General features: G+C 34.7%; 1 protein-coding gene across 8 annotated transcripts in view; it reads right to left on the bottom strand.

Annotated features, from left to right (window-relative positions):
- The window catches only part of PFKP (phosphofructokinase, platelet), a 47442-nt gene that overhangs the window by 27167 nt on the left and 4965 nt on the right, over nt 1-15310 (bottom strand). For all 8 annotated transcript variants that reach the window (XM_074157415.1, XM_074157414.1, XM_074157411.1 and 5 more), the window contains exons 2-4: nt 11047-11120; nt 4317-4394; nt 1901-2090 (exon numbers count right to left, since the gene is read on the bottom strand). In XM_074157415.1, coding sequence (XP_074013516.1) covers nt 1901-2090; nt 4317-4394; nt 11047-11120 — 342 coding nt within the window. The remainder of the gene's footprint in view (nt 1-1900; nt 2091-4316; nt 4395-11046; nt 11121-15310) is intronic.

Raw genomic sequence — 15310 nt, forward strand, 5'->3', positions numbered from 1 at the left:
GATGTGATGGTAATAAACATAATGCCAAATTTTTAATATGGGATTCAAGAACTATACATATATATCAGTGTGTTTAATGCCTATACAAGAGAAAATAGCAGAAACCATAACGAAAAACATAACTAATGCCTATAAAGATAAATACAGCATTCTGAATGAAAATGTTTTCTATGGATGTATACCATGCATTACAAACCTTTTCTAGAGTTCCAAAGGTGACTTAATAATCATATGAATAAGGGATATCTGGTTGACATATTCTACTTAGATTTCCAAAAAGCCATTGACAAGTTCTGTCCTCAAAGGATTTTGAGGAAACTAAGTAGCCACAGCGTAAGATAGAAGGCTTTTGTATAGAATAATGTGAAACAGAGGGTAAAAAATATGAAACAGAGGGCAGTAGTAAATGCAAGTTTTTTGTATCTGAGGAAGGCAACCAATGGAGTTCTACAGGAATCTGCGCTGCTCAACGTACTCAGCAATAACCTAGAAAAGGGAATGAGCAGTAAGGCGTCAAAGCTTACTGATCAAACTGAATTACTTGGTTCTAAAGGTGTGGAGTGTCTGAGAAGAAATGAAGACAACTAGCAAGACAGTGAGGAATAAAATATCAGATGGAATTCATTGTAGATAAACATAAACCAACACACATGAAAAATGTCCCCTAACATCACAAACAAAATAGTGCTATTTTCAGCATAATAATACAATAATGCTGTTTTCATTAATCAATCAGCTTCAATGCTGGATAGTAGTAAAAAAAAAAATATTAGAAAATATTAGGAAAAGAAGAGAACAAAAAGTTCATTATACTACTGTGTAGATCCATGGTTTGCCCTCATCTTGAATACTGGGTGCAGTTGTGGTCCTCCCCACCTCAAAAAGGACATGGTAGAACTGGAAAAGGTTCAGAGAAGGGCAACAAAGATGATCAAAGGTATAGAACTTACATATAAGGAACAACTAAGCAAACTAGGACTCTTCCATCTAGAAAAAGAGATGATGAAGGGAAAATAAGACAGCTGTAAAATCTCACGTGGCAAGCAGAGAGGAAGCAGGATTGATCATTCACTGTTCTAACGCAAAAATTATAGGACACCAAATGAAACTAGATGTCAGCAGGATCAAAACAAACAAAACGAGAAGTTTCTTCATGATCTTCATCATTCAGTGAAGGTGTATAACTCCTTGCTACACAATGGTTTCAGCAAAAATCTGTGTGCTTTCAAGGAGACTGTATACATTCTTGGAAGAGAAATCCATTAAGGACTAATAACAGCATCTGCTGCAGGAAGTCGTGAAGACAGAAATGGATGGAACCTATCAGAGTATTTATATATTATTAATAGCATAAAGCATCCACAGAGCATTATTTAGGCCTGTTCTGTTCTTTTATTCTTACCTATACATTCTCTTGGATGCTATCAAAGACAATCACTGGGCTGGATGCACTTTTAGCAACAGCCACTTAGTATTCTGATCTTAAACAGAGAGAGACATATAAGCAGGAAAACATCGTAATTTAATAACAACCAAGTGTGCAGCTTGCTGTAGGAAAGAAATTACCATCTCAGTTTGGATTTGAGGGCAAAGGGCTTTTCAAGTAGAACGCTCAAAGTTCAGGCCCCAAAAATTAGTCATAATGGGGAAAAAAACCTACACAGACAGTTTCCCACTAACTTATTTGGCCTTTTGTGAACCTTTATGGTGTATAAAGAGAGGATGTACAGAAATAAAAGCTTATTACTTTATGAAGAACTGTGCAATTTCCTAGAATGTATGCATTTGAGTTTTGAACTTAAGAAACATCCTCTGGATATAATTTGTGTATGTATAGTTAGGGTACATAACTTCCCTGGAGATTGGACTAGAAGTCTAGAGGGTCTAAACACAAACTTACCTTTCTGTGCCAGTTCTTCCAGAAGTCCACTCCATTCTTCACGGAAGAGATTGGCACCAGTTAAGCTACCATCTCCGCCAATCACACAAAGATTAGTGATTCCTCTCTGAACCAAGTTGAAGGCTGCTTGCAGGCGACCCTCCCGGGTACGAAAAGATTTGCAGCGTGCGCTACCAATAACTGTACCTCCCTAGAAACAGGAAACATAACATTTTTAATTTACAATCCGGTATTTTACTGTTTGGTTTTTTTGTTGGTTTTTTTTTTGGTTTGTTTGGTTGGTTGGTTTTCTAAGATAAATTAATGATGAATGGTTGTTTTGTAGCATAACCTCCGTCTTTAATTTTACAGTAAGAAGTAATGAAAAACAAAGAATTATCAAACCTGTAGCAAATAATGTTCTCAAGAGCAGATACACCCACCATGGAAAAGGGAAAAAAACCACTCAAAAGTGACAGATAAAGAGCTACTCTTGAAGGAAAACGTTAAGTGATTTGGGATTAATTTCAGTAGCATCCCAATTAATTATCTAATTACTACTTATATGTGATGACAACAGTAAAAGTGATACGATACTGAGTAGTTAAGAATTTAGATGAATTTTCTTCGAGGCGTGACATTTTCCCCTAATATATTGAAATATATAAACAATAACAGAAAAGATGTATCCCTAAAGCTCAAAATTAGTATTTTCTCAGCTCTCAAGCCAGTCCTAGGCACTGTTCTACAGTCTACGTTGCACTGTGAAATAGCTGCTTACCGAAGAAAAACAAAAAGTGGAATAAAAGCAGTTCAGCTTTCTCCACAGACAAAAAAGTGGAAGTGTATGCATGGAGATACTCTAAAAATAACAATCAGGACTAAAAAAAATATCTAAGTTAGATATTTTCATGCTTAAACCCCCATACTTGTAAGTGGAAAAGGGACTAGTTGAAACAATGTACTACAACTTGTTCTGATTAAACAGAAATACAGGTTGGGCCGAAAAATCTTTCATCAAAACAACTAAACACATTCTTCAAGACATATCCTCAACTTCACTGTTGGTCTGTTGAATTCCTAGCAATAAGGCTGAGAATGGCGTTATTCTTATAGTATGTATGCTATATACATGTATAAGATGTCTACATCCTGCTCCTGCCTATGTTCCTGTGTGGCTTGGCCATGACATCTCAATTTTCTCTTAATCACACGATTACAGATTCTAGAAGATAAGGGATTAAAAAAAAAAACAAACCACAACCAAAAACTCAAACATACGTGGACAAAATACATCACAGTATTCCAAGGTATTTGTTTGTTTAAAAATAAATTTTAAAATCTATTTTTCTCTCTGCTAACTGCTTTATGTTTATAATATTAGCTCCACAGAAAGCTCCAAAGAAACCCATGCTTCACCCAGAGGTAGTTTTCAGAAAGCTTGGCAAGCACTACGGCCTGTTTGACAAACATAGCATCTGCTCTGGAAGAGGTAACAACATTACCATGCGAAGGAAAATTGTAAGGAGATCCAAATGGCCACCTTGCAGAAAGTAGTAATATAAACGTACAGGCAAAGTCACTGCTATTATCTGAGCTCTGGAAAACTATACTGTAATTACACCCATTACTACAATTCTTAATCTACTTACAGAGGAAGCCAACAGGGTTTTGTAAGAAAACACTTGTCTTACAAAACACAGTTGTTTCATATTTTGGCTCTATAATGTCTTTTTTTATTAAATATGTGTTGACAAGCCTAGAGGACAAAGGTTTTCAAGATTATTTGATCAGAGGGATGAAGCACCTCCCCTATGAAGACAAACTGAGAGAGTTGGGGTTGTTCAGCCTGGAGAAGAGAAGGCTCCAGGAAGACCTTATAGCAGCCTTCCAATATCTGAAGGGAGCCTACAGGAGAGCCAGAGAGGGACTCTTTGTCAGGAAGTGTAGTGACAGGACAAGGGGTAACAGTTTTAAATTGGAAGAGGGGAGATTTAGATTAGATATTAGGAGGAAATTCTTTACTGTAAGGGTAGTGAAGCACTGAAACAGGTTGCCCAGGGATGTCGTGGATGCTCCATCCCTGGAAGTGTTTAAGGCCAGGCTGGATGGGGCTTTGAGCAACCTGCTCTAGTGGAGGTGTCCCTGTCCATGGCAGGGGGGTCGGAACTCGATCTTTAAGGTCCCTTCCAACTCTAACCATTCTATGACTCTATGATTATTTCTGTGCACCAAATACAAGACCACAGAAAGATCTTTAGAAAGTGTCAAACATCCATACTGTAGAAATCAGGCTCTGCTAAAAGTGGTATGTGCTTGTCACTCAGTCATCACAGAATTTGAATGCAAAATTACAGAAATTGCCTGGACCTAGAATTTTGGTTCCCTGTTTAAAGAGAGAGGGTTTGGGTCTCCTTTTCCACGCTGTAACACTTACCACTTGCAGGATACTTGAGACACTTTCCCATGAAACTTCTACAATATTATCACCCCCATCAACCATTCCCTGGTAACCCTGAAACAGAAAAAGTATTTAGAGGTCTGATTTTAAAAAATTGTGTAATGTTTCTGCTGCAGTGATACTCACCTTGTATATTTTAATGCAACAAAGTAATCAAAAACTCTGAATAAAAAAAATACTCAGTTTAAATGAAACAACATTCTAGCAGGTATAACTAGGTATAACAACAATTCTAGCAGGGGGAAAAAAAAGCCAAACAAAGCCTCTTCCTAAAAGATCAGTTCCAAAGGCAACTTCAAGAAAAAGTAATACTTTACACAGATTACAGAGCTTATAAACTAGAACAGCAACGTATTTCTTCTTTCTTGGAATAAATATACAGGTATTTTTGAAAAACTACAAAGACAGAAGAACTTTGAAAAGCATTCTAAAATGTGCTTCCTAAAACCATTACCTCAATCTAAGGTCATGATCTTTGAAAAATATCTGACTTCATAACACTTTGTACACTTTTTCCCCCAAGGCAGGTATAAGCAAAACAAAACAAAGAGCAACAACAAAAAAAATTTTCATAAAGGAAGAAGAAATCAGGTCATATAATCTTTATTCTTTTTTGAAGGCAGTCACACAATAAAAGATGAAAGAAATTTAGTAGAAAAATACAACTTTTAGTCATGCATTTAAGAAATCCTTAATACTTTAACTCAAATGGTCTTCAGAAACCTATGCATGCTGTAGTACAGAAAGAACTACACTTAGCTGAAAGAAGGAAAACTATCCAGTGAGCAGCTGAAGGGTTTTGCTATGCCTGGCTTCATTAACTCTATTCATAAACACTAGCAGAAAGACAGTGACAATTACAGATTTTTTTTTCCATTAGGTGATACTGTGAACACTGATTTTTTTAAAAATAAGAAAATACTGCAAATTTCTCACCTGGAAAAATCTAACTGATACAGACACTAGAATAAAATTGGAGTTACCATTAAACTTTTTGACATTCATTTAAATCCAAAGGGAAGAAAACATGCTAGGTTAAGGAAAAACAAAAAACCCACAACATAAAAAACAACCAAAAAACCCCCCAAAAATAAACATGACCATGTTTACGTCTCCATTTTTAGACTATGTGTACAAGTGGATAATCATGCTGAGGAACAATCAGTTAACTTTTCTTCTGTATTAAGTTCTTGCAACTCTGTACATATTTAGTTTTAGAGTTCTCAGTCATAAATCAGGTGGAACTAGAAATCTAAGAATTTAGAAGACAGCAAAACTGACATAAACTGGAGACACTTACTTTGGCACAATCTAGACTACATGCAGATTTTATCTAGTAAGTAGTAACTTGGAAATGTACTAAGTCTACACTGGTTTAAAAAGCCATATATATTATATGAATTACTATATCATACTTGGAGTCCCTCACTAGCATGATAGGATAAGAATATTAAGACAACCTGGACTCAGCAAAAGTACAAGTTACTCAGATTAAGCTTTCAAGGATTCTAGTACAGATTCCAAGGAGAAAGTGTAACAGTTTCTGCTCAGTGAGACTTGGCTAATGAATTTACATATAAGATCATCAAATAACAGTAAAGAGCCAGCTAGGTGGAAAACAACCTGTCTCTAATTTCTGTCATTCAACAGATCTTTTCAATATTATGTACACTCTCCAGATAACTCTGATATGTATCTAATACTGTCTGGTATACGAATATATACACATAATGACTCGAAGCTAAGACATTATTTGCACAATGCCTTCAAAATTAGAACAAGTTGGAAGAAAAGTAATGCTTAATCTACATAGAATTTTTCTTTTAAAAAGTTGATTTCTCAGATAAAGTGCAAAGTTCTTTAGACAGAAACATTCCAGTGGATCCAACTGAGCTTGATGAAAGCTAATAAATCAGTAAGTTATCAAAAGTTTGCTTGTTTTTTGTTTTTAAAGCAAAGAATATTGTGTTCCTTATATCAACTCAGTAATAGATTGAAAGCTTTTCCTATCAGTGTTCCTATTGGCAACTACGACAACACAAAGATTCACAGGCAACAAATCCTGAAATAATAGTGTGATATTGCATTCTAACTCAGTTTGTAACACTGACTTTAGTAAACTGTACTCCAAGTTGACAAAAATATATACAGAGAGGAAAAGTAAAGTAGATCCAAGAAGGTATTATATATTGTAAATATATACATAATTATATACATCTTATGAGACTCACGGATGAAAATTCCTATTGTATTAACAAATCTAAAACACAAGGAAGAAGAAATTGGGTGAACTACTATTTGAAATTGTCTGTAAGATTTGAAACACCTAATAGCTAGGACTCCTGCACCCTACATCTTTAATGCAGAAAGAGCTCATGCACTCAGGTCAGGAGTCCACATCAGTCCTACTGTCTCTGTGTAGACAAGCAATAGTATTAACAATTCCTCCCATGACAAGGTAAGGACAGGGAGCTTTTGGAACAGGCCTGATCCATGTTCGTTGTTACATTAGCTTTTCCTAACTCAGTTCTGCTTGCCAAGTAGCATATGTAAGCTAGCTCTGAAGAATGTAGCTAGAACTTCCATACTGTTCTTCCATACCATTAAAAGACACAAAAGCCATAGAATTAAAACAACTTTCTAGACATCTATAGGGAAAAAGATGACCAATTATAATTGAAGTATTAATAATGATCATGATTTCCATTCATCATTTTAGTTATTTAATCACTGATTCTAACTTGGAGACTGGAAAATCCATTTTAAAGGTGGAAGTTAACTTTTAACAGTGTTGAACCATTTGATAAAAATGTTTCAGTTGTTTGGTTACTGAAAATTACTGGCAAATGTGAATACAGACCTTAATAAGAAGAGGAGAGCTGTCAATTCACATTTTTAAAAAAATAGTCTTACTTAGATTCTAAAAATAGCAGCTTGGGTACTAACTTACTAAAATTATGGGGGAAGAATGGAAAAATGCAAATTGTGAAAAATACAGCAAGCACTATACTTGAAGATCAACCCCATTTTATGCTTATTCCTTCCTCTACCCAAAATCTGAATATTCAAAGATGAACAAGAGGAAGTCTCTGTTGGTCATGTGTTCACAGGGTACATACACTTACACTGAAACTCCTGGAGGGAGCGGCAGAGACAGCAAACCTTGCTTCCAATCTTAACTCTACAAACAAAAGCTTTCAAAAAAGAACAAGCCATCTTCTGATATGTTACATGCGAGACATTTGGGGGCTTAACAGTTACTTAAGTTTACTTACTGAGGTTTTTTAGCTATTGCTCAACAACATAAAATACTAGCATCACTGAGAGCACAAACCACCACGTAAAAGACATGAAGCTTTCCTCACAGAAATCCATGACTGCCGTACCATTGCATTTCCAATGCTGGCCTCTTGATAAAAAGATTCTTAATCAAGATGAAGAATCTAAAAGTCCCATAGCTTAGTAGTAAGAGCACGCATCCACTGGGAACTATGTGCTTCAATCCTGGAAAAAGGGCAGGTTATTTGTATTATGTTATATTTAAGACCTCAGTTTCTAAAATTAATTGCCATAAATGACAGGCATCACTTTTTCTTCTCATTCTCAATTGAAAAAATAAAAAACAAACGAAAATGAAGAATAACTTTTAGATCAGTTCTGATTAGTGAAAAAATTTATACTAGCCTCCTAGAGCAGTCTGGTACTTTTAGATGTATTTCCATCTCCTAGATTTGCACAGCATGAGTGAAATAAATTCACAGGTATTCAAATTTTAATTCAGATTGGGGTAGATTTGAGGAATAATGTGACACTAGTCATTGAGGGTGACTACAGACTGTTTATATACTAAAATTAAATACTGAAAGATGTTAATATGAAAAAACCATGAAACTAGGCAGCTGCAGAGTAAGATTAATTGCAAAATTTTCAAGTGTGCTAATTTCAATGCATTAAGATAAAAGTTTTTCTTTAAATTTTATTGCTACAAAATTAGGTTTCTGTATAAATTATATATTATAAATATAATTTATTATATTTTTTATATAAACTATTTTATAGGTTTAATTTTCACATGGGTTTCTTTTTTTTTTTCCCTTTGGGAAAGAAAATATGTTCCAATAGCCCACGGATCTAAGTGTTTCATTCTTCAGTCTTTGATAAACCTGACTTAGAAGTCTAGAAAATTACTTATATATAGACCGTAGTCAACATTTATTTATCTTGGTAACATCTCTCTCATCACAAAATGAAGCATAATGGAGTTAGGAAACACAAGGTAAATAGAGTTGTTGCTTTACTTCGAATATGGAGCTACTTTTGGCCACAACTGTAGAAGACAGATGGTTTTACAGTGCAAAAAGAAGTTCCTATGACAGAGAAAGTTACAGGAGAAAAAGTGTATGACAACTGCAGCAAAGTAGGCTTGAAAAGGCTGAGACCTTTAACTCCATTTTTGGGTCCAATTAAGAAAACATTTTTCACCTTTCAGATGTTGCCATTTCAGGTTTTTTCTTCACTTTTTCAGAGCAGCTTCAATACAAGTATCACTTTACCTTGACATGTGTGTGCCTAGTTAAAATGCCTACTCAAAACGTGGGCTAAAGATATACTATTCTCATTGCTTAACACACTGAAGTCTGCATTTAATAAACACTAATTCAGAAAGACCTTATTAAAAGTATTAAGTAACTTCAAGTATATACAAAAGTACATCTCCTCTGCATACATCATGCAGAAGCTTATAACAGGGATCGTTAGTGACAAGGCTTACCCTAAAATTTTTATCTTCTATAACATTTGTCCCTGCATCTGTTTCCTACTTCAAAGTGCTGAAATTAAATAGTAGTTTCATTTCAAAGCTCGCAACAGTGTTTTTCTGAAGTACTTATATGCATTGTGAAAGAAAAGTGACTTCATATTTTAATTAACACAAAGTCAGAGAGGAAAAGTTTGGCATTCGGTCCTTCCTGAATGGACTAATCTAGAAGCAAAGATCTCTTTCAAAGCTATTACCCATTCTTCCAATGAAATATGCATTTGTCTCCTACTACACTGTTACAATTAAGATAGAAAGACAATACATAATGGAAACTCAGAATGCCAACATTGACTTGATGTTTACAATTGATTTTCATTCTGAAATAGCTGTGACTTCACATTGGCAAACTAGCAATTAACAGAGAAACTAACAACTTAAATAGTGAGGTTTTGCTAAGTTCAGAAAAACAGAAATATCCAAATTTCTCTGGAAATTTATCATTGAATGCACTTTGTGATACAAAACAGTTTTTAAAAGGTGACAAAAGTAAACATACTGTAAGATGAACTACAAAGATGGTAATTCTAAAGTTAAGCATAATTAAAAAAAATAAATAATCCAAGTTCTAGCCTTTAAACACAGCAAAAACCCCTCCTTATTTCCAGAAAAGTGTCTGACCCATTTCAGCAAGCCTGCAAAACAGCTGAACACTGAAGGAATTCTAGACACTGGCCATGTAATTAGCACACACTAAGTATTCAGAGCTACTTGCTGTAGCACTGTAATACAAAAGAATTTTGGAGCACAGTGCTCTGCTTATTTGCATTTCAATACACTACGGTACTCTTTAGTAAATGAACTATAGGAATAAGCAGACACAGAAAGAAACTGCACAAACAGCTACCTTTTAAAGTTAAATTGTATATTTTGAATGCACAAAACTAAAACTGAAGTTCTTTCTAGCACTTCTATGAATTCTAGTACTCCATATTTTTATATTTTAATATAATTAAAACCTACCAAGTTTGCCCTATATCAAATGTTTATTATGATTTGTAATTACCTCAAACTTCTAAGGAGTTGTACAGGAATTCCAGTGTGAACAGAATGACTTCTTGCTAAATATATTTACTGCATTGTTAATCCACGAATTTTATAAAAACTGAAACTTTCCTTCAGGCAGAAGTCTAAATATAACTTAATCTTCCCATAAGACATACACAGATAGTATCATTTTGGCATTTACATTAAACTTGTCTCACCATTTTTTCATATCAAATAATTGTTACAGAAGGTAAGAATCCTCATGCACACACAGTCACATGCTTCAACCACAAAATTCTGATGTCTGGACACTCTACTGACGATACAGGGTTTTTGGTGGGGTCTTTTTTGTTTGTTGACTGGAGTTTTTTTCACTTACAACTTTCTACCTATAAGCCAGGAAAGCTTGCACCAGCCTGATAGTACTCTTGATCAAAACCAAGCTGGGTAATCTGCGATATGAGGGCAATGGCACATCCTTATCATACCCTAGGAAAATGAACTGGGGGAAAGTCAAATGGTTAAGAATTAGTAATTTAACTAGGTTTAGGAAGGTATTTATAAAGTACAATATTTTGGCCTAAAAAACTAACAAGTACACAAATACATAGCTCACTGCTGGGTGACAACCATCTCTGGTTTTCTCAGTATTTTCAAACTTCTTTCAAGCTTCACGTGAAGAATTCCATATATTAAAAAAATTACTTTTAAATGAAATAGTTTTAGCACATACATTGTAAAAAGTATTTTCCACAAAAATGAAAAATATGGAATAAAACATTAATATGATGAAAGGTAATGACATCTACATCATTTTTTAATTTATACTATTCACTCTCCATGAACTTTCCACAAAAACTGAACTATAGTCAGAAGACAAATACATAATGAACAAAAACTAACCTCGTAAACAAAATACACTTTGGCTTTTACATAGATTCCCATGCGTACTACTGCGCGCACAGCAGCATTCATACCTGGGAAGAAAAAGCAAAGACACATTGTTACAGGTTATCCAATATTTTGCGTATAGTATAAATACTATAAAAAAGGAAACATTAATTCATTCCTAAACAAAGACAATGATTAGCATCTATTAAAACAGAAATTTGCTTAATGACAGTGCAATCAGCCCATGAATATGAAGGGTGTAGAACTATTTGCTTTGCTACAATAATTATATGGATGCCAGTATGTGTGTTAATCAGAGATTAAATTGCTGCTGATTGTAGAACAGCATTGTAAAAGTAACAGCTACTAAACCAGAAAGTAAATTCATTTCACAACAATGCTTAGTTTTCTATCTGAAATATAAAATAATCAGCCAGTTTAAATTTAGCTTCTCCAACGGCAAAATAATATTGTAACAGTTCTTTTTCTGGAGCTTTCCAAAGTAACGTATACACAGTATTTTGTGGGGATCGCAGCCAAAGCTCCTGACATGGACGGTTGCCCACTTAAAAAGACAGAAGTAGTAGTAAATTAACACAAGAAATGCCACATGGACTCATTTGACAGAAAAGTGCCTAAATGCCACTTTGGTTCCCAGAATTGCAACCTCACATTGGAATTCTCTGCTCACAGACATCTGACTATTCATACTAGCGTGAAATCTTCCATTGAAGTCCAATGGTCAAACGCTTAACCTCCTGAGCAACAGTGAAAGCTCCATTGGTCCCTCTACATGGATCAAATGAATTTCTGTTATAACCCATCCCTTCAGATACCGTATTACCTTACTCATTACTCAGAAGTTCCTGAAAGTAATAAACTAATTGCTTCCATACCACTTAGACACAAGAGATTATGCAAAGCATGAGGACAGAAGAAGTTATTAGGCCACTGTGAAAGAAATAGCCTCGGCACATCAGTTGAAGAGGGATGCCAGAAACGTGACAATACAAAATATTCAGCACTGATTCTTCCAATCTGTTGCATTTAATATCAAAATAGCAAAGCATTGTCAGCTCTGCTGCTTGACATAGGCATTAAGCATTCACCTATCTGGAGATGTAAAAAGTCAGTAACTTTTGGGTAAACCCACAACACAGTGAGCCATAAAGATCTATTCCTACACTATCCACCATTACTGGAAAAAATACTGAGCTGTAACAGCTTACCTGAATCAAGAATGAGACTGAGATCTCAAAGGTTTATTACTTGGGAACATACCAGAAAGTCCCTGAAGCTGCCCAATGTGAAACAAAAAATTAAGTTTGCCAAAATCATAAGTTGCTTTTTGTTTGTACAGATGTCACTTAGCCTTAAGACCAAAATTATGAGTAACAGTGTTTTCACATCAATTCTGTATTAGGAAATAGCAGCAAGAATTCTCTCAGCCAGAGTCAGCCTTGCCTTGTGGCAGAGCTGGAAAAAGTTCTCAAATGCCAAGACAGTTAAAAGCACAGCTTTGGACATTGAACCAGACGATGCCAAAGAAAAACTGAGAATCTCATCTGACTGGCTGTACTGAAAAGAAAGTTAGCATGCATGCCAAGTCTCAGATTAAAACAGACCCACTACACAAAGTTACCTCCTCAGTGAAACAGCAGTCACAACAAAAAGAACACCCTCACCAATCCCCCTCACAGACAACATCCCCTGGAAAGCTGAGACAAAGACCTTTAACTTTATAAAACTGACAGTTCTTCACAACACTGCCATTTTCCTCAAACAGGGAAGACACAAGCACAAACTACTCCTTTCAAAGCCCACAGCTTGCTTCTATTAACGCACATGTGTGGGATGTTTAGGTTTTTTGTTGTTGTTTTGTTGGTAGAGAGGTTTTCTGGTAATTTGGGTTTTGAAGTTTGGAGTTTGGTTGGTTGGGTTTTTTTGGGGGGGGGAATGTTGTCACTTTTTGTTTGGGAAAGGGTTTTATTTTAGAGACAAAAACAGCTTTTTGTATTATCCATTCAGCTGCAGAACTCTAGAAGAGCAGCTAAAAGGTTCATTTTCTGAAGGGAAAAAGTTCATCCTCACCAGGTGAGGATTACTCAGAACTGTCCTTTTAAGAACCTTCTGTTCTTGAAGTTCAGCTTTGTCACCTCACCCATTTGATACCCGAGAAAAAAAAATACTAGAGACTGTTTCAGGTATCCACTATATGTTCAGTACTGTCTCTGTATTCCAAATATCTCATTAGAATAAAGAAAAAGCATCTGTGATCCAAACAGGCTAAAGCAGAATAGTTTTGTCAGCAAAAATAAATATTAATAAAATAGGAAGACATTAAACATAAACATTCATGTCTACCAAAGACACATACTTGTCTTTTATCTGTTTCTTGCTCACATTCTGCTTTAGCAGTCATGTATCCTATCCATGTATCAGAATATTTTAAAGAAGGGTAGTTACTCTGTTCTTATTACAAATCCTCCAGATCTGTCATGCCTTCATTATGTATAAATTAGCCTACAAATGTTGACTTGGCTTAATGGTCATACTTCTTCTAAACCAGCGTAAAATATAAGCATTTATTTCTTGAAATGACAAATCCACTAATTCTTTCCAGGTGAATATATTCATAATACAGCCACATACTTTCTCAGTGCATGCTTTCCAATTTCCATGTGTATTACATGAAAAAAAAAAAAAAATCAGTAAAATTCACAATTTACCTGTAAGAAAGGGCAAAAGCCCAGGGAAAAAACCCCACGAATTAGAGACAGAAAGCATCTTCTCAGTACCATCACTTTAACTTTGTAAGTTTATGCAACATACAGTTTACTATTATTTAGTGATGTATATTTTATCTCTTTATACAGAAAAGGGGCTTGGGTGCTTATTGGCAAGCTCCTAAAGAAGTGGCTTACATTTCAGAAGGGCTGAAGACTTAAGAGTGTTATAATTTGATACCTACAAAATACAGTTAAAACACTGAAGCTTTAGACTTTTACATGTCGGCTACCTAAATCTGAATACACTGCTTGCAGTGACAAAGTATGTAAATTCAGATAATTTCATGAAGTCTCCATGGAACTTGTCTAACAAAATGTTGCTGTATTTGATTATTTGTGGAGTCTTACAATGGTATTTGTGAATTACCATAATGACTATGAAATGTAATTATATGCTTGTTACTGAAAAAGAGATTTACTGGGTTAACTGTGGATTTAGCCCTGAATAATAAATATAGCCTGATATACATAGAGGATTAGAATAGCTTCAAAAGAAAGCCACAAGTAAAACTAGTATTTTTTTATGACATAAGAATTATTTAAAATCTTTCTGAATTACCACTTCCTTTTGCCTTTGACAGAGGTAAAGATTTATTTTGTTCTTTTGGACTCAGCAAAGATTAAATAATCTGCAACTATTTACACGGCTTCACATAATGTCTGAAATTAATTTAAGAGCTGATAATTTACTGTCCTTCTTGATATTGTCTATTCAATTGTCTTTAAAGGTAGTAATTTTCACAGCAGGGTTACAAGTACTGCAGAAATCTTTAAATTATTTTAAAGGCACTCCCTTCCCCAAAATAGAATTCTTCTCCCATGCCTACATCTTGTTCCACACTGCACCACTAAAACGGAGGACTCTGAGCAAAATTAAAACACTATTTTGTGTTTAAGCCAAGTTTTCCGCACTTTAGTCAGCTAGTCAGGCCTTTAAATAACTAACTGTAACTGTAACACTAACCATATAAAAGAAAAAATCAAAACTATGCATCTTGGACAAGCATCAAGAAATACTTAAGCACCACCAATTTTAAAGATAAACATTGGCTTTAATGCATGCTTAATGACTTAGCACATACATTTAAGCGCTACCCTGAACAAAGATTCTGACTTAAAAGACTATATAGCAAAACACACAAACTAAGGAAAATGTCTAAATAGTACCAAACAGGAAGACTTTATTCAATTATGTAAATGTATCAGTAATGATGTAAGAGCTTATAATCCTCAAAAGGAAACATGAGAAGCAGTCAAATTCAAGTACTGAACAAATCGTTAAGAAAACAATTTGGGTGTGTTCCATTTCCTTTTAATTATATAACAGATTTTATTGCATGTAATCACAATAATGATTCTAGATACCTGAAGAAAATACTACAAAATTTTTCTAAACAGTAACACTGTATTAGATCAGAACATTCTACTGCACAAATATATACAATATTATATTATCTATACTACATACATATCTCCTCCTTCAATAT

This window comes from Numenius arquata, chromosome 12, assembly GCF_964106895.1.
Source record: "Numenius arquata chromosome 12, bNumArq3.hap1.1, whole genome shotgun sequence".
Lineage (NCBI taxonomy): Eukaryota > Metazoa > Chordata > Aves > Charadriiformes > Scolopacidae > Numenius > Numenius arquata.